The 25471-nt window shown below is 39.7% G+C and overlaps 1 protein-coding gene across 6 annotated transcripts in view; it reads left to right on the forward strand.

Moving 5' to 3' along the window:
• DGKB (diacylglycerol kinase beta) overlaps positions 1-25471 on the forward strand; it is a 248765-nt gene that overhangs the window by 169431 nt on the left and 53863 nt on the right. For all 6 annotated transcript variants that reach the window (XM_083578600.1, XM_083578602.1, XM_083578599.1 and 3 more), the window contains one exon: positions 24190-24280. In XM_083578600.1, coding sequence (XP_083434726.1) covers positions 24190-24280 — 91 coding nt within the window. The remainder of the gene's footprint in view (positions 1-24189; positions 24281-25471) is intronic.

The following is a 25471-nucleotide window of genomic DNA, read 5'->3' on the forward strand; positions in this document are numbered from 1 at the left end:
GTACAAGCAGTTCATATATTGTTTTGTAGTTGTTGCCTATTTGATGTAAAGCCTAATTTATCCCAAAGGGCTCAGGGTAGGTAAGAAGTGCAAATTACAACATACCATACTTTTTTTCCTTTTTTTTTTTTTTACAGTATTAGCTAGGTTATTTTCAACTATTTCAAATTGTAGATCAGTTCTTCATATCATTGGGTTAAAATGCTTGCTTTTAAGTGAACACCAAAATATCATTAAACTTCACATGGTTTTTATAAACCCTACAGTTTTGAGATTTTTTTTAAAAGCTATTTTAAGTTGAGTCTGTTTTGGGCTTCGATGACACATGATATAATCCAGTCTAACGGCCGTATCCTGTGCTTCTGTTCTGCTAGCGCAGCAGAGTTGCTTTCTCTGCCTTTCTCCTCTCCTGCAGTCTCCTGCACACCTTCAAAACTGGAGGGTGTTTCTCTAGGAGTGCAAAGTACAGAACACATAGCAGGTTAGTAGGATTCAGCCCAGACCTATGCTGAAAGCACTAAGATTTTAACCACAGATAAATTACCCATATAATTGTCAAATTTGACATTTGGGGGGAAAGGATGCCTGAATTCAGTTATTTCTATCCTGCTCAGAAAACCAAGCTTAAAACTCTCAGTTCCTTCTGATAATATTTTTGGCCAGCATTCAAGGATGGAGTGCCCCATATGTATGTCCAACTATAGGAAATTTAGGTTTTTCCATACTACAGGACCACAAAAATTCATCCAGGCACAGAGGCCTTCTACACTTACAGCTTTTTGGTCCAGTGGCCCAGATCTCTATCTCCTCACACAGCCTTATGGGCCAACTTCAAGTGATGGGCAGGATTTCCCCGTCCATCATCTGACATAACCTGTCAAAGTTGGCCCCAGGGGTGGGTGGTAGGGGAGGAGATGGCTTGAAGGACTTGCTCAGACCAGTACTTTCCAAATGGCCAACAAACAGCTGATTGTCATGTGCTTGGGTTGAGCAAACTTTGCAAGCCTTGTGCTTGGGAAGTGTTGAACACAAGCTTTACAAGAGCTTTGCACAGTGCTTCCCAAGAACCCAACAACAACTGGTTGTTAGGTGCTTGGTAAGTGCTTTGCAAAGATATTTGCAGCAAAGCCCCGGACTTACCTGCCCCACAGGCAGTGCAGGTAGTCATGGCTTGCCACAAACGGCTCCTGAACTGAATGGGGAAGCCTGGTGGGCCAGCTTTGGCCCATGGGCCAGAGGTTCACCATCCCTGAGATACAGATTGCCCTTGCAGGAATGAGGCATGCAACTTTTTGAAATATGTTTTGGAAGGATTTCATGTAAGTCTTTCAGGAAAGGAGTCTGGGGAGTGACTGATGGGCTTGTTATTACTTGAATGTACCTCATAAACCACTTTTAGATGGATTCAGTTTCCAAAGAGGCTATTACGTGATGATCTCTTCGGTCCTTTTCTCAAAATACTACAGAAATCCTATTTACACAACCTCCTAAAAGGATGGGGAGGGGAAACCTCCTCCTAAAAGGAAAGCACAGTATGTCTCCAAGGTTAAACGTATTCCCTGGAAAAGACCACAACTACACTGTACTAATTTAACTTTTATACAAGCACAGCATAATATGTTTTAGAGGTTTGAGGGCTAATGAGAAAACAGTTGCAGTAGTCATTTGTGCTACCTGATTAAATCTTTGCACAATTTAATTTTACATGTGAGAATGTGAGAATAAATTTCCATCAGCCAGCTGATAGCCACCATCAGAGAAAGGTTCACAAAGATTTAATACCAGTTGTTTCTTCTGGTTTAAGGCTATTTAAAGTATCACTTAAGCATTAAATGCTTTTAACTGAGGTTTAACACTTTAAACTCAGAATATTTTTTTTAAGTTTATGTTCTGCTGGTAAGCAAAAAGAAAAAGAAAAGCTGTATGTTTGCCAGAAAATGTTTCAATTATTTAGATAAATAATGCAAGATAATTTTATGGTTTCAGGCTTTTTACTAATACTGGAATTATTTTCAAAGAAGGTTTTGCCTCTCCACTTAAGGTACCTTAGGGACAGTAGATAATGATGTTTTCCTTTTACGTGTAACAAAATAGAGTATTTCTCTGCAATCAAAAGGCCAAGACAGAGGTTAATACTTATTGTTCTATGGAGAGGCACATGCAACTCTTAGGAGCATATTATCACTGGTCATGTTGGCAAGAAAAAATATGTAATTATTGCTTTATTAGGAGACTCCAAAGAGAGTTGCTGAAAATCTCATTTCATTCAAAGTTTCCAGTTTTTCGTGCAACTTAGGAGCAGCAGCACACAGGCACACAGAATTATACACAATTCATTTGTTCGTGCTAATTGCTAATCCTGGCTCTCCAGAGTGGAGTGGTAATGGGAAGAGGTTTGAGATGGCCTTCATTAAATTGCAACCTGTAGCACTACCTTTTAATGGCAAGTTATTTGTCTACAGAAGCCTATAAAAGTGAAAATCTGCCTTCGCAATGCCACCCCAGTGTACATTTTTGTAGGCTTACGATGGCATTGCCGTAAAACACAAGGTTTCTTCACATGACATGGATAATTATGATGTGAATAAATAAGAATATAAGAAGAATTCTGTGTACCTTCTCTGCAATTTGGTTCTCACAGTGGTCAGTGAGGTGCAAATGGGAGGCCTACAAGCAGGAACATGAGCAAACACGAGGTAGTACATAGCCAACATGACTAACAACCACTGATAGCAGTGAAGGTATGCTGATGGGTGCTGTTGCACCCTATGCGGCTGACTAATGCACAGCTGAGGCTCAGGCATTGGAGCTGGAAGTGGCAACACATAAGGTGGAGCAGGGTTGCTGAGAGCATCCTGCAGCAGATTAAAGGGCAGTGCCAAAAATCTTCTTCTCTTGGTCCCAGTGGGAAACAGGAGGAGGAGGAGGCCAGGGTGAAGGTGAAGAAGACAGAGGAGACAAAGGAAAAGCGAGAGAGAAGAAAGAGACATGAGCGGTTATGACCAAGGAGGGAGAGGGGCACAGATTGCAAAGGGAACGAAGGCTGCCACAAAGAGCATACTGAAAGTGAGGAAAGATAAGAAAAGGAGAAAAGGGGTTCTGTAGGCTGCCAACCACAGTGATGGGTTAGTAAGAAGGAAGGGAGGGAGGGAGGGAGGGAGGATAGATAGAAGCAGAAACTGTGCAGGGGAAAGGAGGAGTGAGATGCTGAACTGGTCAGAAACATGAAATGAAAACAAAGATAATGGTATTCAGTGATAGAAAGGGTAACCAAACTCTTGGTGTAAGGTCCCCACCAGCTGATTCTCTGAAGAGAAAAGATCACCTGTGGTTCTGAGGATTCATGGGATCTTAGGTAGGTAGATAGGAGCTGATGATAGTCTTGTACTTCCTGATTTTGTCTAATTCTCTTTTCAAAGCCATCCAAACTGGTTGCCATTGCTTCTTCTTGTAGCAAATTCCATTTAATTATATACTTCATGAAGAAGTTCTTCCTTTTCCTGTCCTGAATCCCCCAACATCCAGCTTCCTTGGATGATGATGATACATTATTATTATTATTATTATTATTATTATTATTATTATTATTAACATTATTATTAACATTATTATTAACATTATTATTGACATAGTAACAAACAAAACCAATACCCCCCACACAGTTTAAAAGGCCATAGATTGTTTAATTAGCCAAAAACCCTCATTAATGACCTGGGTTCTAGTATTATAGATTGCAAACACATGGGCAGGTTATTCTAATTGATTGTATATGAGCCACTCTCAGAGCCTTTCTGGCCAAAGAGTGGGGTACAGATGCTCCAAATAAATACAGTGGACACTCAGGTTGCGAACGTGATCCGTGCGGGAGGCACATTTGCAACCTGCAGCATTCGCAACCCACAGCACCGCGTCTGCACATACATGGGTTGTGATTCGGTGCTTCTGTGCATGCACAAAGCGCGATTTAGCACTTCTGTGCATGCACGACCTCTGAAACCTGGAAGTAACCCGTTCCGGTACTTCCGGGTTTCGGCGGGTCCATAACCTGAAAAAATGCAACCTGAAGCGTCTGTAACCCGAGGTATGACTGTAAATGGGAGAGGGAGGGGGGGAAATCTCTTACCTACTTTCACCACATCATTTTCTCACATGCATAATTCTGTAGGCCTCCAGTCCATCCCCTTTCATTTGCCTTTTTTTTTTTTCTAAACTGAAAAAGTTCCAGTCATAGTATCCCCTCCACGTAGGGGAGCTGCTCCAGGCTCTTGATCGGGTTGGTAGCCACACTGAGGAAACTGTCACACATTCAATTAAAAGTGACTGCCAGGTGACAGCTATTTACATGTGGCTTTCCTAAATAGGAAAATAGTATTCAGCGGCTACTACATTGGGATGAAGATTAAAAACAGACCGTAAGGATGGATAATCTAAATCATAAAGTTCTTTTGCTTGAATGACGCAGCTTTTAATGGTCAGGTGCAAGCTGCCTGAAGGATAGGCATGCAGTAGTTTTTGGGAAGAACATTCTAGTCGCAGTAATGAACTTCTCCCTACCGCTGAAATGGACAGTTTTTGCAGCATATGCTTAAACTTCCGCTATTGAAATTGAAGGTTCGTTAAAGTACTTAACTCGGTCTGGATCGTGCCAGCGATTAATTGTTGATATTGTTGAAATGTCCTTGCAAACAGCAATCTTCTACCTATATTAAGACAATCAAGGATAGCTATACAAGCTGTAGGGTAGAAACCCTATAGACAGATGCCTCTCTTTGCTGGCAGTCTCAGAGTAATATGACAGTCAATCTAAATGCTTGCAAGATTGACATGACATTAAGATGGCAGTTCTGCACCATAAAGCTTTTGATGGAAAAGATGAGTACTGCCCTTTCTGGAGTTGCTTGGGAAATGACAGATTGTCAGAATTAAGTGCCATGTCATTCAGGTAACAACAAAGCAAACACTGTGAAAGCTTTTCATGATAGCGAGGTCTTCGGTTCAGGACCTGTTGCCTACACCTTGCAAATGTATGTTAATAGCACGCTCTCCAAATAATTGTCCGGGGAGAAGGGTGTACAAAAGAGTTAGATTTTAGCCTTCGCTGACACAAACAGGTCAGCTTGCAGCATCCTTTTAAAATATATGTCTATTTTGATGGGCTTTTGCTAGGAAATAGGAATAGTTATTGGCCTCGCTGCTTCTAATCCAAAGGAAAATAAACCACAAGAACCTGCTTGCTGTTATCATTGAATATGGGTAGAAATCTGTAAGATGGTAATGTGATCTTTGCTGCTTGGATTGCAAGGAATGGAAGAAAGGGGGGGGAGGGAATGTGAAGAAGCCACATAATTAGGTTCTTCTAGCCAGTCATTTCCAAGGGTGGCAATCACACTCCTGCTGTACTGCAACATTTTTGATCGTTACACATACACACAGAGAAATTACTGAAATCATAGAATTGTTGAATTGGAAGGGACCACCAGGGTCATCTAGTCCATAGATTGTATCTCGTTTTCCTTGGAAGGATTCCCCTTGCTTTGATGTAAGTGGGCTATTTGGAGGAGGGGCAGGGTAGTAGCTTAGCCAATAAGCACTTGTGTTGCATACAGCAATCCCTAGCATCTCAAGTTAAAAAACAACAACAACTTCAGGTGGCAGGTGAAGACCTTTTTGAGGAAGGGACATAGCTCAGTAGATGAGATGTGTTTTGCTTGCAAAATGGCTCAGACTCATTCCCTGGCACCTCCAGGTAGAGGTGTCTGAAATCCTGGAGAGCTGTTGCCAGTCTGTGTCGATAATAATACTGAGTTGAGCAGACCCAGTTGTTTGATTTAGTATAGTACATTACGATTCCAGGATAAAGTGAGCAATACAGTGGTACCTCAGGTTACATACGCTTCAGGTTACATACGCTTCAGGTTACAGACTCTGCTAACCCAGAAATAGTGCTTCAGGTTAAGAACTTTGCTTCAGGATGAGAACAGAAATTGTGCTCCGGCGGCGCAGCGGCAGCAGGAGACCCCATTAGCTAAAGTGGTGCTTCACGTTAAGAACAGTTTCAGGTTAAGTACGGACCTCCGGAAAGAATTAAGTACTTAACCTGAGGTACCACTGTATATGTTAATGTGCTAGGGTTTATGTATGGAGAGAGAGAAAAGGACAAGAAAGGGTTAATTATGGTGTGCTGGTTAATTTTAGGTGTGTTTGACCTGCACCTGCAACTAGTTAAGTGTGAGTCAGCAAGCATGTGAGAGTGATTCAGCACAATCTACCCTTTCGTTTGAGGCAAGTTTGCTCTTGGCTGGAGCCTAATGTGTGTTGGAGTGCTTAAGGAAAGGCTGCAGGAACGGCTGTATACTACAAGTGTATGTATCTGGTAAGCTGCGGAACTGCATTATACTATCAGTAAAGGAACTGGCCTGCCCCAAACTGTCTAGTGTTTTTCTGTTCCATTGGCACATTCTGCTGGTGTGTTGAATGGGTACTCTGCACATGCCCCAACAGTTTATGCTAGATCCTTCTTATGTTTAGCTGATCACTATGTGCAGCTACATGATGACAAGATAGATGTCTTGATTAGGCATGGAGGAGAATTTATCTTGGTCCTTAAGTAGGAAACATGTGCGTGTTTACCTGATTATACAGTGGAGCTCACATTTGAGTTAACATGTATAGGAATGCATTTGCAACCCATTGAAATGAATGCAATTAAGAAGTGAGTCTTTGTCTAGGCTTTAGCCCTGTATGCCTGAAGGAGTGTCTCCACTCTCATTGTTCAGCCTGGACACTGAGGTCTAGCTCTGAAGGCCTTCTGGCTGTTCCCTCATTGTGAGAAGTGAGGTTACAGGGAACCAGGCAGGGACTTCTCGGTAGTGGCTCCCGTCCTGTGGAATGTCCTCCCATCAGATGTCAAAGAAACAACCTTCCATAGACATCTGAAGGCAGCCCTGTATTGGGAAGATTTTCCTGTGTGATGTCCTATTGTGTTTCTGTAGAGTCTGCTAGAAGCTGACCAGAGTTGCTGGGACAACCCAATCAGATGGGTGTGGTACAAAAATATTATTGTTATTAATTTCCTATTGATTTGGGCAAATAAAAGAAACATGGAGTAGCAACAAAAGGCTAGTTTAAATTTCAATGCTATTTTTTATGGTGTTCTTGCGTTAAGTACATTTTCTTAAAAGTTGTGTATATGCTTACATGTGCCTTCTTAGCTGTGTTATTAACCTAACTTGAATGAGGATCTGTTGAAAATTGCATATGTTTTATCATTATAATTATCACCATAAATCAAGGACAACACAAGATTTGCCTTTGTGTTTAAGAGAATCAGCTTTTTATTGACTGTCTTCCATAATTAATAGCATTTTACTCTGTTTTTCTCTAAAGGTTTAGTGTGAGATCATTTTTTAAGACACTAAATGACCTTGACAAAAATGAAGAATCAATAATGCGTTGATTAGCAGTCTGTTTGCTGTAATATTGGATGTTTCCCCTGTCGTTACTTTTTCCTGTTGCAATTCTTATAGAGGTTGAAGGTCACTGCTACCTCCTGGTTATTCTGCTTTCCATAAATGGTTGATCCTGCTCAGTGTAACACTGATGGATTCACTCAGCTATCTGTATGGATTTTCTTAGTGCATCTTTAATCTATTGTCTTTTTGCTCTCAAGGTTATCCTGTAGGAATATTCATCAAGCCTGTTATCAAGAGGAAATAAATTGTTGGGCATCATGAAACATGTTCTGATGCCAGTCTCACCTGTCGATTTGGAGTTAATAAGATAACTGCACTTCAGATTTAGGACCGAGAAAGGTCGGTTCTATCATAAGGCCAACTAGGGTGCAGACCTCAGAAGGGCCATAGTTGTATACAGATTATTCAAAATGATTTGTGTGTTAAAACATTTTTTTAAGATAAAGAATTGTTGCGTTACTAATTCTTGCAACTTAAAATAAACCTAGCAGTTTTGGGGTTTCATGCTTTTCATTTTTCTACAAGACATCTGTTTTTGAAAAGTTAGCAAATTTGTGGCGGGGCGCAAAATAGCCTAGCACAAATAACCAAACCCCTGAATTTGTCAAAGCCCAGCATTTATCAGGACATTTTGTTCCGCTTTTCTGAAGCGCCTGGGTGTGACTATGACTGTGTTGTGTTTGGTGGAAACAAAGCATTGGATAGAAAATTGAAGTTGAGAAAGATGGAAAGGAAGATTTTTTTTAAAAAAGTTGTCCTTACACAATTACTTGTGAAAGGTCAGGGTCAGTGCTTGTATTCAGAAGCTGTAGTACAGGGCAATCCAACATATGACCCCCCCCTTAAGGCCCTTCCCTCACTTGATCACCTGGCTGGGAACAACATCATCTTGAAGTTAGGAGAACAGGAGAGCTGGTCTGTGCAGGAGTCTGACTGATGCTGAAAGTGAAGGAGACACAGAGAGGGTCAACTTCCTCTCTGTGTTGAATCCAAAGCTATGAAACCTAATAGGGAGGCAAGATCTGTTGGCAAGTTAATGCTGTGAGCCCTTCTATCCTGTGCTCATGTTGTATATATGGGTAAATAAAACCATATTCAAACCTAGACAGCATCTTAAAAAGTAGAGACATTACCTTGCCAGCAAAGGTCCGTATAGTAAAAGCTATGGTTTTCCCAGTAGTGATGTATGGAAGTGAAAGCTGGACCATAAAGAAAGCTGATCGCCGAAGAATTGATGCTTTTGAATTATGGTGCTGGAGGAGACTCTTGAGAGTCCCATGGACTGCAAGAAGATCAAACCTATTCATTCTTAAGGAAATCAGCCCTGAGTGCTCACTGGAAGGATAGATTGTGAAGCTGAGGCTCCAGTACTTTGGCCACCTCATGAGAATAGAAGACTCCCTGGAAAAGACCCTGATGTTGGGAAAGATGGAGGGCACAAGGAGAAGGGGACGACAGAGGACGAGATGGTTGGATAGTGTTCTCAAAGCTACCAGCATGAGTTTGACCAAACTGTGGGAGGCAGTGGAAGACGGAAGTGCCTGGCATGCTCTGGTCCATGGGGTCACGAAGAGTCGGACACGACTAAACGACTAAACAGCAAAACCATACAGCTGAAAGACACCACAGCCTCCATAGGCCTTCATTTTGAGGAAACCAAACTCTGGTTAAGCACTGACCCTCTTGTTACATCGAGATTGGGGTGCACACAACAATATGTTCTCCCTGATCCAGTCATCTATTCCAGGCACAGAAGCCCATAATTTTTTTTTGTTAAATAATCTTTATTAAAGTTTCAAAGATATTGCAAAATAGAAAAAAGGAAAAGAAAAAATGAAAAGAAACAAAAAACATACAAAATACAGAACAATAAAAAAAATAAAAAAACAAATCAGTCTTTCCATTTCTTATCTTTCATTTGCTTATTTCCTTGACCTCCTCATACCTCCCTTTTTTGTATTCTAGTTCAATAGTTGTTTCAGCAAATCCTTACCCTTTTTACTTTTATCTTAATATTTTATCTTAATATATTATAGCCTTACATTTTCAACTGTTATCAATCCATTTTTACATACTCCTTTATGACATTATTGCTAAAACCACATAACTTCATTCCAGCATCCCTCTAGCATTCCTTAATTTTACAGTGTTTCTGTAAGTAGTCTTTAAATTTCTTCCAATCTTCTTCTACCGACTCTTCTCCCTGGTCTCTGATTCTGCCAGTCATTTCCGCCAGTTCCATGTAATCCATCACTTTCATCTGCCATTCTTCCCGGGTGGGTAGATCTTGTGTCTTCCAATACTTTGCGATGAGTATTCTTGCTGCTGTTGTTGCATACATAAAGAAAGTTCTATCCTTCTTTAGCACCAATTGGCCGACCATGCCCAGAAGAAAGGCCTCTGGTTTCTTCAGGAAGGTATTTTAAATACCTTTTTCATTTCATTATAGATCATCTCCCAGAAAGCCTTAATCCTTGGGCATGTCCACCAAAGGTGAAAGAATGTACCTTCATTTTCTTTACATTTCCAACACTTATTATCGGGCAAATGGTATATTTTTGCAAGCTTGACTGGTGTCATGTATTTTTTTTATAAGATATTTATTAGAGTTTTACAAAAAACAGATTTGCAGAATAAAAAGAAGGCAAAGAAAAAGAAGAAAATAATAAAAAAGAAAAATAAATAAAAATACAAAAAATACAAAAATACATAAAAAAAGGAAAATACAAAATACAAAGAACAAATAGATAGGAAAAAATTAAAAAACAAATCCATTTTTTGATATCTTTAAGCTCATTTGCTTGTTTCCTTGACCTCCTCACACCTCCCCTTTTTGTATTCCCATTTACATAATCAATTCAGCAAATCCTTACCCTCTTTCATTTATCTTAACTCTATATCTTAACATATTATAGCTATATGTTTTCATCCATTATCTATCCATTTTTGCATATTCTTAATAACCTTGTTGCTAATGCCACTTAATTTCAATCCAGCATCATTTTAACATTCATTAATTTTACAATATTTCTGCAAATAGTCTTTAAATTTCTTCCAATCTTCTTCCATCGACTCTTCTCCCTGATCTCGGATTCTGCCAGTCATTTCCGCCAATTCCATATAGTCCATCACCTTCATCTGCCACTCTTCCAGGGTGGGTAAATCTTGTGTCTTCCAATACTTTGCAATAAGTATTCTTGCTGCTGTTGTTGCATACATAAAGAAAGTTCTATCCTTCTTTGGCACCAATTGGCCGACCATGCCCAGGAGAAAGGCCTCTGGTTTCTTCAGAAAGGTATATTTAAATACCTTTTTCATTTCATTATAGATCATCTCCCAGAAAGCCTTAATCTTTGGGCACGTCCACCAAAGGTGAAAGAATGTACCTTCATTTTCTTTACATTTCCAACATTTATTATCGGGCAAATGATAGATTTTTGCAAGCTTGACTGGTGTCATGTACCACCTGTATATCATTTTCATAATATTCTCTCTTAAGGCATTACATGCCGTAAATTTCATACCGGTGGTCCACAACTGTTCCCAGTCAGCAATCATAATGTTATGTCTAACATCTTGTGCCCATTTAATCATTGCAGATTTAACCGTTTCATCCTGCGTATTCCATTTCAACAGCAAGTTATACATTCTTGAAAGTATCTTAGTTTTGGGATCTAGCAGTTCTGTTTCCAATTTTGATTTTTCCACCTGGAAGCCAATTTTTTTGTCCAAATTATAAGCCTCTCTTATTTGATAATAGTGAAGCCAATCTCGCACTTTGTCTTTTAATTTCTCAAAACCCTGCAATTTCAATTTTTCTCCTTCTTGCTCCAAGAAGCCCATAATAAACTTCTTTCCCTTCACTGCTCTCACACAGAGATCTTCCCTTCTAATTTCAGTAAGGGAAGTACCGGTATATATATCCATGTGTTGAAATTAATGCATGCAAGTGATAGATTTGCATCTGACCACACACACACACACACACACACACATCTGGATGTGGGCAACTTTTTTTAAAAAAGGGATATAAATCATTTCATTTTTACTAAAGAACACATGACTTTAGAATCAGGGTTTGCTTTCTGTTGTTTACTTATACGTAAATTTATCTATAGGAACGCAATAATTTATCGTCTTAAAAGTGTTTAAGTAAAAACATTAGATCATACCAGCTGCACACATCTTAACAGCAGTGGCAATATAATTATGCTGAGACTGAAGGAAATGGGAAAGTTTTATCTGCTTTTGTTCAGAAGAAAACTTTGCATGTGGTGAAAATATTCTTTAAAATATGATATTCAAATGAGATCAGAAACAGAAAACTGATTGGATCCATGCTTTCTAGGCAGGGGACAAGCCCTAAATTTTATTTAAGTGCCTCAGAATTTTAGCCTCCATCTGAAGCTATTTTATGAAACTTGGAAAGATGATAGATACAGATTTTATTATATGGTTTTAAGCAGGTCTGTTTTCTTGGTGACAGTACTCACTGGTACAGAATATCGGTACCTCTTTTATCCCCTACCCATGGAAGCCATTTTGTGCTGGCACCCACAGCACTTTTTTAAAAAAGTAATTTTTATTAACGATTTCCTTGGTTTACAAGAAATTGACCCTTTTTACAAGATCGGTTACATTTGATCAGTATATGAGTACTCTCTTTTTTTTTACCAACAAGCATGCTGTAGTCAGTGTGGAAAGCCATTTAAGTGGAGATATTAAATACTTAGCCATTAATTTGCTGGTTCCATTAGCTAGTCTATTAATTCACATTATTTATTAACAATATGCATATGCCGCCCAGAAACAAAGTTCTCTGCCTCTGTTAGATCTTGTAAGGGAGTGGAATCTTGAGCTGTGATCACAGCAGCCAAGCTTAACTTCAGAAAAGCCTGGCAAACTGAGCTATCTTCTTTGAAGGTACATTGCAGTATTTAATGGGTCACCTGACTGAGTACTCTTATCAGCTGATCCCTATAAAGTCCTAGCCTTCAAATGTGTTCCTTATTCTGATTGATTAGTCTCACTAGAGAAAGCTCTGGCTCCCTTGCCCTGCAATGCTGCCTTTTCATGCCCCAAGCCCGTGAGTTCCTTGCCTTATGCTAACTTCTTCTGGGCCTTCAGTGATAGCTTCTGCACTGTGACCTCTTGCAATTTGCAACCCCAGCCTGACTGCTTGAGGGCCTGATCCTGATAGTTCTTTAAGAAGCCCAAGAGAGAAGATGTTTGAGGCATTCTCATCAGATTAGTACCTCAAAGAAGAAACGGGCACCAGGGGGCTACAATGCAGATGAGACATAACTGATGTTTGGAATATTTTTGTGACCATTCTACCTAGTTCCAGGTAAGGAAAAGATGAAACATTGCTGTGCATCTTCCTTCCAAATTTTAAATAGAAGCAGCAGCGGTTTCTCACTGCTAAGCTACTTTTGTTTTGTTTTTTAGGGAAGTACAGATCTCCTAGAGTAGGGGTGGCTAACCTATGGCCATCTAGAGGTCATTTGACTACAACTCTGATCATCCCTGAGCATTGACTACTTGGTGGGTCTGATGTGAGTTGGAGGCAAATAAGCTCTATCCACATCAGCAGAACTTCGTAGGAGACCTGGAGGTGCAGAAGTCATTTGCCCATAATAAATCTGGCCATGTCAAAGCACCCTAAAAGTTTGCAGAACCAATGCCTATTCTAAGGAGGGGGAAAAATGAGTGATTAACAACTCTTTAACTGCCGAGTACCCTTTATAATAAAGAGAACCTATTGACAGTAAAAGCACTCAATGGCTTCGTCAACTGGTACTGAACTCCTTCTGCTTACATAGAGAATGTATATGCACAGTGAACATAAGTACTCAGTGTCACGGCCTATAACTATCTCTGCCTAAGAGCACAGGGTGTCTAACCATATGAGGGTTTGCTTCTGTGTCCTAGGCAAGGGGGAGGGGAAATCATTTTGGTCCAGCAAACATCTGGTAGCTAAACTTAAAAAGCACTGATTGGTTCTGACAGCTGTCTGCTTCACAGCAGTATTTAACCGGAAATATTTGAAACAGATTGATATGAATAATGAACAAATTGTGTGATGTATGCGTGACAGAAATAAACAGCGCCAAGATTTAGCTCATTAATGTAGAAGTAATCCTGTATAGAAAATCGGGGATTTAAACCCCTGACATTTCCCCCCCCCCCACTACATTTGCCCATTTCAATAATCCACCAGCAAACAGGACTTTAAAACAGTTCCTTCTGCAATATATTGCAACTGTTTCATTATGAAATAGGTTGAATGGGATGTCATCATCTCTTAACTTCAACAAGTGCAGCTGATGGATGTGGCCCATTTAAATGTACAACAAAGAGCTGAACTAGATAACGAACTTATTATTACTCTCTCTGGATTATAGGTTAGTCCCAAAGGAGTGTAGTAAGCCGGTGAAAATCCATATTTACTGGCTAAACAATGGCCAGAAGGCTGACTGGAGATATTGATTTACTTTCTAGGCCATTTAGGCCTTAATGGTAGAGAAAAGCTGAAGTGCTGTTTACTTTTCTGCCAGAATCGACCAAACAACCAGCCCATTTTTTACAGACTTTTGATTGATTTCGCTTAGAGGAATTAGAGGTGATTTATTTTTAAGCTGAAAGCAACTCATAAATATCTCCCACTACACAGGTTTCCTAAGAGTAAATGTTAAAGAGAAAGACTTATTGAGAAATTCTTTTGTCGCAAATCAATGTCAGCAGGTAGTATTCTTTGCTCGCTTCAGTACGGTGGTGGACACCTATTGCAAGGCGCAGTCAAGAATGCAATTGCGCTACATGAGATTCCATGCTGTTGAAAAGTTTTGTGAACTATTTGTTTGGATTTGAGATAACAGCATCCTGCTGCTTTTTGAAAGAAATGTAAACTATGGCTGTATAAATACATGCGCCAGTGAAGCGCAGTTTATCAGATGCATACATTTTCTAAGAAATGTGACAGTCATACTTGGAGCATCAGAAATTTGATGTAGCTCCCACACAAACACAAACCTTTCTTGACAAAAGGGGAACTGAGTTGTGGAAGGAAACAGGGCTATAGGATCCCTCCCTTAGAACTTCTCAAGAAGGAGAGTCCATCTCATGGTACAAAGCCAGTGTCCCAGATATTTAGCTTTGACCACAGACAGGTAAACATGGAAGGAGGATTGCCTGTGACATTAATTGAGAGCAGTCAGATTTAACATCCAATATTTGTTCTATTGTTTTGTAACAATGTTTTGAAATGTGGTTTTTGGACTATATCTGCACTAAATATCACTTAGTAACTTTAATTTCTAGGAAGAGTTAAATATTGCCTGGTTCAGAAGTAGACTAATGAATTCCATGTGGTCCTGCGTTACAGAGAGGCAATTCATAAAAATGCTTTGTACATTTTTGATTCTGAAATACAGTAAGAATTATGCAGTTGGATCCGGCAGCCAGGATTTTCTTCATAGAAACCTGATCATAGCCCTATGGAGAATTATAATAATAGCTTCATTAATTTAAGTAAAAGTCTGTGTCAGGTCTGCGTTAGCATAGCAGGATATTAGAGGTAAAGACAAGGAAAATTGTTTTACTCCTCTGACATAATTTAAAAATGAAGTGTGAAGTTCTATGACCTTGCTATAAAGTTAATAAGGTTCTCTGTTATAAGTCACACAATTACAGAGATTTTTATACTGTGCTTCATTGATTTTCCTCAAATGCATCAGAGCTGGTAGTTCCAAAGCTGTTTACAGATTTTTCAGTACAACCCTGCTCACGTTTACTCACAAGTCCCACTGTAGTTGGGATTATGCTTTGGGATTTCAGCCTTCATTATTTAATGTATATGTTGCAATGGATGTGAGCTAAAAGGAGAATGCCCAAAAGCTTTCGCATGAAGGCATGAAGACTATGGAAATAGTAATAGCAAGAATTTGTGATTCTGTACATCGGTTGGTCAGTATGAATAATCTCCAAGAGAATGGGGAATCTGTACAAGCTGACCGTGTCAACCTGGTTGCATTTACACTGACTGGCTACCATAGCCATTCTCTATTTCGAAACTAAAAAAAAAACCTTGCCCAGACAATACACAAAATTTGTACGGAATCGATGTAGATTAACAAGATCTGTAATCAATTCACATTGTTAACAATGTTCAATATTAATGAGGCAATGATCAATATTAAGAAGGCATTTGAGTGGTCTGTTTTGTTCAGATTTTCCATGCATTCATTTGGTGCACAATTGTCCGTTGCACAGATGCACAACTTCTATTAAGCCATATATAATCACGACTCTCATATTAATATACCAGTGCTATGTCAGCAGCTGCTTATAGAACTGTGAAGCCGAGAAAATAAGCAAAAACTGTCAGGAAAAATATAAATGTATATTTAGTGTAGAAATCTACACAATCAAATGCAAAAGACAAAAACATTTTATTTTTTATTTTTACTTTTTGGTTTCACCCCTCCACACCCGCCTGATGTCTACCGTGCGGATAACATTTTTTCACAAGGCACTAATAAGCATCTTACTGTGATTATGAATAGTGGCATTTGCTTTTGAAGATAAAGCATCACGGATCAGAAAGTCTGTTCACTTAGGCGGGAAGTCTCTTGTAAATTATTATCATTCAGATATCACACTGCTGTGTAATTGCTGGTTTTATACCAGGTGCTGGTTTTATACCAGGTGCTTGAGGTAACCTCTTGTTAATTTATGCCACTTGAGAGTATCACATTTATATAATCCTGATAAAAGATATAACCTTCGGGGAGTTTAACAAAGCAGCATAGTGCAGGTGCATCCTAAACTGTATTCTTTCAAAGTAATCTTTAACTTCAAGGCACAATCTAGTTCTTAGTTATCATTTTTTTTAAAGAGTAATGTGGATAAATTGGAAGAGTAAAAGTTTATGCCAAAAGGATTTACAGTTCTTCCTGGGCCGACAAAACAGGGAGTGAGAGCGTGTTGGCTGGTGGTGATCAGTTTTGTAAGACTAAGGAACTGGCAACTAAATGAAGTTTTATTGGAATATTTGAGATGGTCAGCAACTTGAATTCCCCTCTCCCTTTTTCTTTTGGATCATATCTTTCAGATCATATGCCTGTGCAGTAGCATATGTATGAACATGCAACTAAGATTATGGAGAGCAGGATCCAAACTACACAGATATGAAACTTTAGGAATCATCAGCATAAGCAGGGCTTTATTGGTGATAGTACTGGCACGTCTGGAGTATTGGAATGTCTTCTTCATCATCATCTTTGCTGCCCATGGCAGCCATTTTGTGCTGGCAACCTAGGCACTTTTTCAGTATATGAGTACTGGTGCCTCATTTTCTACTATAAAAAGGAAAATGAAAGCGCCAAGTGTAAGTGCCATCAAATGCAGTTGGGACACAAAGTTTAAGGAACGTGGTCAATATAGTGCTCTGCGCATCCATGGGGCACAGGTGGGGCTGTCACATGACACCATTAATAAACATACATTGACCTGTCATGTGCAGATCTCTAGTTCTCTGCAACACATTTGCATAAGCACCACACTACTATGTTTGGATCCCAGCCATCTATTTGCCCAATTTTTATGATGGTTCTTAGTAAAGCTGTTTTTAACATAATGTTAAAATAATGTTTCTTCCTTTCTGCACACAGTTTGAATTTATGCTTGCTACATGGAGAATACCACCAAGACAGTCAGCAATTGACTGACCACAGAGAGTTTTAGCTACACGCTTTAAAGTATGCAAGTACCGGGGTTTTTGGTGTAGCATTCAGAAAGAGGAGTTTAAACCAGTATGCAGAAAGATATTACCTCTGATGTGCCATTCCTAGAGTTAGTTATTGGAAATAAAAAATGTCAAAGATGAGCCTGTTATAAATCTTTCTGCCGACATATAAAATTCTTCTGGATATGCATTGCCACTGACCATTTCCTTATCTTTTCATTTGATTCATTAAAAAGCAAAATGGGGATTATATGATAGCCAAGACAGGACTGAAAAGAAAAAGAGAACATTAAAAAAAGTCATACAATCTTATTAATATATATTATGTGCCACAATGAAATCATTTTACCTAAGTACAAAATTACCTAGGTAATAGATTTATGAGCAATGAGAAAAGGCTGTTTTTCAATGAAAAGTATTATTTTTTAAAAGCATTAAAATAAATTAATACTAATTTCTCCTTATTGTCTAAACATTCGTTGTGCCTAACTGTAGAGGTGTTGGCTGATTTTATTTGGATTTTTTAAACGTTACTGCAATCACTTTTATCAGGGATGGTTGAATTTGGTCCCAGGCAATGAACTTTTCCAGACAATTTCTGGCAATTTTTAAATCACACCGTTTGGTTTAATGTAGGCCCATGATGAAGAAGTTGATGCACTATGTTTTAACATATAGTTGCACTGCCTTTCCTGTTTTGTACTGATCATCTGTGCAAAAAGTTGTCCTTCAGTATATTTCACTCAAGAGTAGACTGTATCATGGATCTGCAGTTTTAAACTTTCTGATCATACTTGGAATAAATTCAGTGATTTGAGGAACAAACATCAAAATAAATAAACAAATGAGTCATCTTGACACACAAAAACTACTGTTCTCCCCAGAATAGGTAAATAATACTGATAGAAAAGTCAACCCTGGATGAGTTTACAAAAGTTGGTTTAGGTGTGAAAGCCGGTGGCATACGAAGGGTTGTGTGGTGGGTGTGGGCTGCCCTGGGTGTCATCACTGAGGGTGGGGGTGACCGTGGGGCCTGGCCTGCAGCTTGCCCGAGCCACACGTCTCTCCTGGGGAGTGACGTGGTGGCTCAGGCACCTGCAGGCTCCGTGCTGCCTGAAATGGCAGCGTGGGGCTTGTGGACTCTGTGGAGGTTCGGCACAGCGTAGCATGCTCTGCCCTGGCTTGCCCCGCCCTTGGGTGCAGGGTATTTGTGCCGCCCGGGCACCTGAGCAGGTAGCTTCGCCGCTGGTGAAAGCATTATATTACATGATAACAGATGTCATGGGAATAAACGATACTTTGTCCTGTCCTTTAAAACACTAAAACTGGATATGTGTGAATTGGTGACTATGCCACTTTCGGTTTGGTGATAGGATGAATATAAAAGCATAGTGGATCCAGGTGAACTTGTTTTTCTGCTCTAGACTAGAAGTGGGGGTGGGGGTGGGATTAAATGGCCTATAATGCTACCGAACCAAAGCTTTAAAAACTTAGTGGTGCCAGTTAAGTTTGAGCAGTGAGGCTTGAGATGTGAACTCACCTGGAAAATGGTCCCCATTTTGAGGTTACCCCAAACTGAAGTCTGGGATGGACTTGAAATGGAGTTCTCCCAGTTCCCCAGATGCGACTAGCCCCCTCTGCCTTACGTCCATGAAGCCGGGGGGGGCAGGTGAGAGTGAGGGGAGCTCAAAGACAGGCTTCTGTCTTTGCAAATGATGCTCTTGTGCATACTCGGAAGCTCCTTTTTCAGCTTTGAGCAGGAGAGGGGCAGGTGCCTGTCTGTGAGCTCTCCTTGCTTTTGGCAATCTCCCCCCACTTTATGAGTTGCTGTTGAAGTAGAGCTGGCAGATGATGTGTGAACACTCTCTGGGTTTTGCAAGTCTTCCTTTCAAATGCTCAAAAACCTCCCTCTTGGTTTTCAAGCAAAGGAACAATTCAAAAAGCTCAGATTGTGTTCAGGGTTAGGGTTGCAGTCATACCTCGGGTTGAAGTAGCTTTGGGATGAATATTTTCAGGTTACGCTCTGCAGCATGTTACTTCCAGGTTTCGCCACTCGCACATACGCAGACGTTCAAAATGACATTATACACATGTGCGGAAGCGGCAAAACGCGACCCACAGATGCACAGTCGCGTCTTACGTTCGCTTCAGGATGCAAATGGGGCTCCAGAATGGATCCCGTTCGCATCCAGAGGTACCACTGTATTGCTGTAGCTCATTGGCAGAGCACATGTTTTACATGTATGAAATCTTAGGGAGCTCCTGCCAGTAAGTAAGGGGTAATCGGTTCCCCATGCTGGCTGGGGCTGATGGGAGTTGTAGTCAAGCACCATGTTGGCTACCCATGTAGACAGTACTGAGCTAGATGGGCAGGTTCAAAAACCTATAACAAAAACTTTGTAACTTGAACAAAAGTAAGTCAAAATTAATCTGAACTATTAATTGGAAGCATACCAAAACAAATTTAGTGCAAGGTTTTTCAGTAACTCAGTTGCAACTTTCTAGTGAATGTTTTAAATAAAAAAAAACCCTATTCTCCCCACAAACATCCCTGACAATAACATTATTTGAAAAGCTCATGTCCTGAATATAATTTATCCTATTCCATCAAGGGTGCTCTGTACTGAGGGCAAAGGGAGCCTTTGTCTGTGGCTCATCCTGCAAAAGGTTTCTGCATGCATGAGAAGAAACCCGTATGCAGCACATCTCACTTGTCTAAATGGGACAAAAGACTGATCTCACCGATTTTGCATATGTCAAAAGGGCAACAGGTTGTGTGTTTTTTTTGTTATTTAATTTGTCACGTTTTCCAAGGCTATCAATAGTGGATGAATATGCTGCTAACCCACTTGCTACCTTGCTATCTTCGGGAGAAGAAAAGGCTAAGGAGTAAATCCTACACAAATCTGGAGAGGAGTCCCCAAGATGCTTGGATGTTGCCTTGTACGCCTCCATCCAGCAACTCCTGCAGCCAAGCTGGCGCCAAACATTTTGCTCTGCTTTCCTTTGGACCACATTGGCAAGGCCAAGAGTCTTGTTGCCTATGTAGCCTAGGACCTCCATAAACATTGCCAAACTTGAGCCCCAGGGAGGTCACTTCTGTGCTGCTAATGCAGCGGTTTGACTTCTCCCAAGGAGGCACACTCCATTATGCATGTTTTTGTTTTTGTTGCCAAGGAGAAGGAAGAGTTGCATGTGGCATTCTCTACCTTGGGTGACAAAATAAGTTGACAAGCTTTGGATTCTACACACCTTTCCTTGAAGGGCTGGGGAGTTGATCTGTTCCTTTGTCACAGGCAGTAAAATGTATTGGGCTGGCCTTGATTTTAGGCATCTTTTCACCAACCCTGCTCTTCTCTAATTTATTATTGGTACTGACAAAGCTGACACCATTGGCTATCTATTCAGTAGGGAAGATTCATGTACACAGCAGCTGCATCTTAGAAGAATCCCTAGCTCAAGGCCTAAGTGTGCAAAAGTGTGAAGAATTATAAATACACTTGACTGTTCTTTAAATACTGATATAGTTGGGACACTATAAATTGGGCATCTGTGCATTGCCTGTGTGTGCTCTCTTTAAGGTGGAAAGGGATTCGTTTTTCAAAATTACATTACACCTACCCATTTGATTCCTTTCTATTAATAAACAAAATTCATCATTATGCACTTTTCAAAAAAAAAAAAAAGTTTAGCTGTGCCCACTGTGATGCCGTGTTCACGTGCTCATCTAGTGTATAATAAAACATTTATTATTTCCATATTTAGACTCAGGGCAATTTTTTCTGATAATATGCCATCTAATTGCTTAATCAGAAAGGTTATATAAAATAGTTTTAACAGTAGGGGGCTTTTTAATTAACATCATAATGCAGAGCTGCACTGCAGCCTATTTTAGTATTGATAACCAAACTGGCTCCACTAAACCTACAAGAAACTTTGGTGGCTGTAGCTCTCCATACTCTCTTATCCTGCATTGAGAGAGCCAAGTGCTCATGAAATGCACACGCTTGTTGGGGTCACGACAAAACACTCCTCTTATCTGTAGTGGGGGGAATGGAGTATATAGATCTCAAATTAGGTGGACATGGGTTGTGGCAAAGTCATAGAGAACATCAATCTCTGGCACCTCTGGGTAGGGCTGGGAAAGAAGATGTTGCCAGTCAGTGTAGGCGATAGTAAAGTAATTAGATCAATGGATTTGGTATAAGATGGCTTCCTAATAACCAGGATGAAGTGTCACAAAGCACCTTGCAGGCTGTTACTGCCTCATAGGGAACGTATTCCATGTCGACTATCAGTCCCTATAGTTCAATATGGTCTACACTGACTGGCAGCAGTTGTCCAGGGTTTCAGGCAGGAGTCCTTCCCAACCCCATGTGGAGATGCCAAGGGCCAAACCAAAGACTCTTTGCACTGCCAGTCAGGGTAGACAGCACTGGGCTGCCCAACAATGGTTCAATGTAGTATCAGGCATTCTTTGGGCTGTATCCAAAGTAGTGTTGAGTAATGCATCCCATCAGTGCAGGATTTCTCCTTGCACAGCAGGATCCCCCACCCCAAAGTCTGTTCTAGGGGCTTTCCCAGCCCTTCAGGGCAGGTTGGGGTAGTGGTGGCGGTGAGCTGCATTGCAGAAATGGAAATTCCTGTACTGGTGGGGCATGTGAGGTCAGTATCCAACTAACTTTGGGACATATGGGTCTGATGTGTAGTGTATGAGCTTCTTATAAATCATAACTCATTGGTTAGGCAAGAATGGTACAATAGGTTATGTGTGGAGGCAAGAACAAGAAGGTTGAAAGGAGTTCCTTCTCCGTGATAAATAATGTAGTTTAGTGCAGACCAAAAGTTTTGTTGCTTGGCCTTATAAATAAAAGTTATATAAAAGAGGGAGTGAGATCTCAGCGTGAAATCCTCCACATTACAGCTTTTGCCCCTGGGAAGAACAAAAATTCTTATTAGCCAGTATGAACTCTAATCTGAATTGTCTCTCTTGCATGTATATATATATATCTTTCTGAGTTTGCATAAGGTTGGCATCACTATAGTACTGTATAACTGAGATATGGCCACATGCAGAAATAAATGTGTAGTCAGCTAATGGTTCATTTTTTAAAGTTCTAGCCAGCTAAGTCAGAGCAGGCCCATGGAAGTCAGATACAACCATATTTTGGATGTGGGGAATAAAAATCCTATGTTTAAAATGAATCACAATAACTATTGCTAAAACTTGATGTCACTTAACAATAGACTCTCATTCCTGCTTAGCTTTGTTTTCTGAAGTTTATGGCTGAGTCCAGTGGCAGAAAAGATTGCAGTCCTATGGTGCTGAATAAATGCTATCTAAGCCTTTGATATAATGTGAAAGAGACCTTTCCATAAGGACAATATGGTACTCCAGATTAAGTTCTGATTTTCTGGGAACCCGGTTAGGCCATTCCTGAAGACTATTGAGCATCCCTTAATTGCATACAGTTCCTATTGATGCAGTTTTTTCTGTATCATTTGGAAATATCCTGAATTCAGGAGCATAAAGTTTAAATTAGGAGCAACAGGCTGGCAGGCCGTTGCAAATCCTGTAACTCAATAGGAACAAGATTTGGGCCAGTTACTCAAGGACCACAAGGTGGGGGAAGAGGGCTCATTTTGTACTATTGAGAGTAACTCTCCTAGAAATGTTGTGGCAGATTTCAATACGTACTTTCCCATGGCTGCAATGTACTGCACACGTTAAAATGATAACATAGGAAACGGTCCTAATTCAACATCGGAAGGCTAAAGGTTACCAAAGTACATCAAAAGCACTCTGTTTGTCATCATCAGCCTGCAAAACATGCCTCTGTCTTCACTCCCATGCACAGTGGTGGTGTTATAGCACTGTTTATACATGCCCAAAGGGCTCTTTATGAATGGGGATGTTTAGACCACATTCAATTCATACATTTACAGCACTATGATACCGCTTTAAACAGTCATGTATTCCCCCCAAGAACCCTGATAGATATAGTATGTTAAAGGTGCCGAGAATTGTTAAGAGAGCCCTATTCCCCTCGCAGAGCTACAGTTCTTGCAGTAGTTTAACAATCAGGCCCTCTTCACAGTGAAGTATGATACTGCTTTAACTGAGTAGTGCAGATGGAACCATTGGAGCCATTTTTTGTACAGCAGATTTTCCCCCACCCACAAAGTGCATTTTAAAGTTAAGTAGAAAGGGGGGGATGCAACAAATTAGCCTAAATTATATGTCTTCAGCATAGTTTTATTTAGATCTGCTTGCAACACTTAATATGCCTATTAAAGTATGGCCCAGCAAAATTGTAATGTATGTTTCAGTCTGAAATATTATGTAAATATTAGTGTATTTTCTGTTAGGTTTTATGGGGCAATTGCATCAGCTAACTTTTTCTGCTCGCATCTTAAATATTAGTAACTTGCTAGTGTATTCCATTTTCCTGTCACTACGTCTGCCTTACAGCTGATTAATTTAAAGATCTGGAATACATTGAATGCTTGTGTTTTTATTTTTTTAATACCTGTCATAATGAACAATAAGCCACTGAATTAGCTTGGGGAAAGACTACTTTTTTACTTTTCTTTTCCTACCTCACTTCATTATGATGGCATACCCTAGAACTGGATTTTGGACAGCATCAGAAATCACATTAGCAAGTATGACACATAAAATGGGACTCAGTAAGTTTTCAAGACATGTCTCTGGTTAAGTGGCAATTGCCAAAACTCCGTAAGAGTTAGCTAATCTATCTCTGTTACAGAACTTTCCTGTTATAGCTGTAGGGGATATTATATCTCTTGACAGCTGCATTTAAGTTTTTGAAAATTATGAGATCATCTATTTCAACCTGGATGTCAGATCTTAGCATCTCTTATGATGAAAGTCAGGATGCTAACTTTTTTCTTTTTAAAAAAGAAATGTTCAGATATTGATGTTTCTTTTCTTTTGTCTTCATGTTTCAGAATGAAGAATAAATTTTGGTATTTCGAATTTGGCACTTCTGAAACTTTTTCAGCAACCTGCAAGAAGCTGCATGAATCCCTAGAAATAGAAGTAAGAAACTAATTGCTATATGTTATTCTAGCAACTGGAGGGTTATAAATGAAGCAAAATATTTATTTTAATCTATTCATTTATTTTAATTTATTTACATAATGCGTATCCCACAACTTCAGATTTATGTTCCCAGGGTAGGTAAGGGACTAGCTAGAAACAAAAGGTGCAATTTGAAATAAATAATAAACATATATATGAACCATTTCTTCAAAGACACATTAGAAAAGGTCTCTATACAAATAAAAATGTGGGAGAGATGCTGAGTTCAAAAGAGATGTAGTTAGGCAACAAAATGCATTCTACTTTGAAGCCATCTCCCCCAGTGTAATCCTGATGGCATTCTTTTGTTATAGCCCTGAGCATTTATTTATTTATGAATATTTATAAACTGCTTAAATTCCAAAGCAGTGTACAGAATTTTTCTAAATTTACAGTGTGACAATCCAGAAAAACAACATAAAACCATTTCCCAAATCTGCAATGACCAGTGAAATAAAGTGACTGCTGATGAAACTTGAACATTGGAATAAGATTCAGTTTTGTTATTAGGCAAGTATTATTACAGTAAAAAAGGGAAAGAAGTTTGACCTTATTTCATTTCATTTTATACCTCACCTTGCCAGTCACCTCTCATTCCACATAAGAAGAGCCCTGCCGGATTAGACCAGAGGTCCAATGCCTATGGGAAATCTGCAAAAAGGATCTTAGAACAAGCACCACTCTTCCTTTCTGCAGTTTCTAGCAACTGTTAGTCAGAACCAAACAACCTCCAGCTATGGAGATACAATGTAACAGCTAACAAGCGCAAAAGTAGGGTATAAAACCACCCTGAAATACAGTATATTTTTAAAGCAGCTGAAAAAGCAGGAAATCAAAACTTAGCGACTTAGCATCAGGAACCAACTGGAAAGTTTACGATCTCTATAGCACAGGTGGTTGTTTTTTTATTTTAGGGGAAAATATAGAGGGGGGAAAGTTGTGAAGGCAGGAATAGCTCTGGGAATGTAAATTTGAAAAACTTATTTCTATATATTCCATCTAAATTTTATAACCTTTAAAGATGAGTTCACGAAAACTGTACTCGCTTTCCTTAATTAAAGGTTAAAGAATGCATTTGGGGTGTGAGGGAACCATTCTTTTCATAAAGTAACTTTTGTCTGTGCACAGAACTTCAATTTGCGATTAGGT

The sequence above is a fragment of the Podarcis filfolensis genome (assembly GCF_964270895.1).
Source record: "Podarcis filfolensis genome assembly, chromosome: 12".
In the NCBI taxonomy this organism is placed as follows: Eukaryota; Metazoa; Chordata; class Lepidosauria; order Squamata; family Lacertidae; genus Podarcis; species Podarcis filfolensis.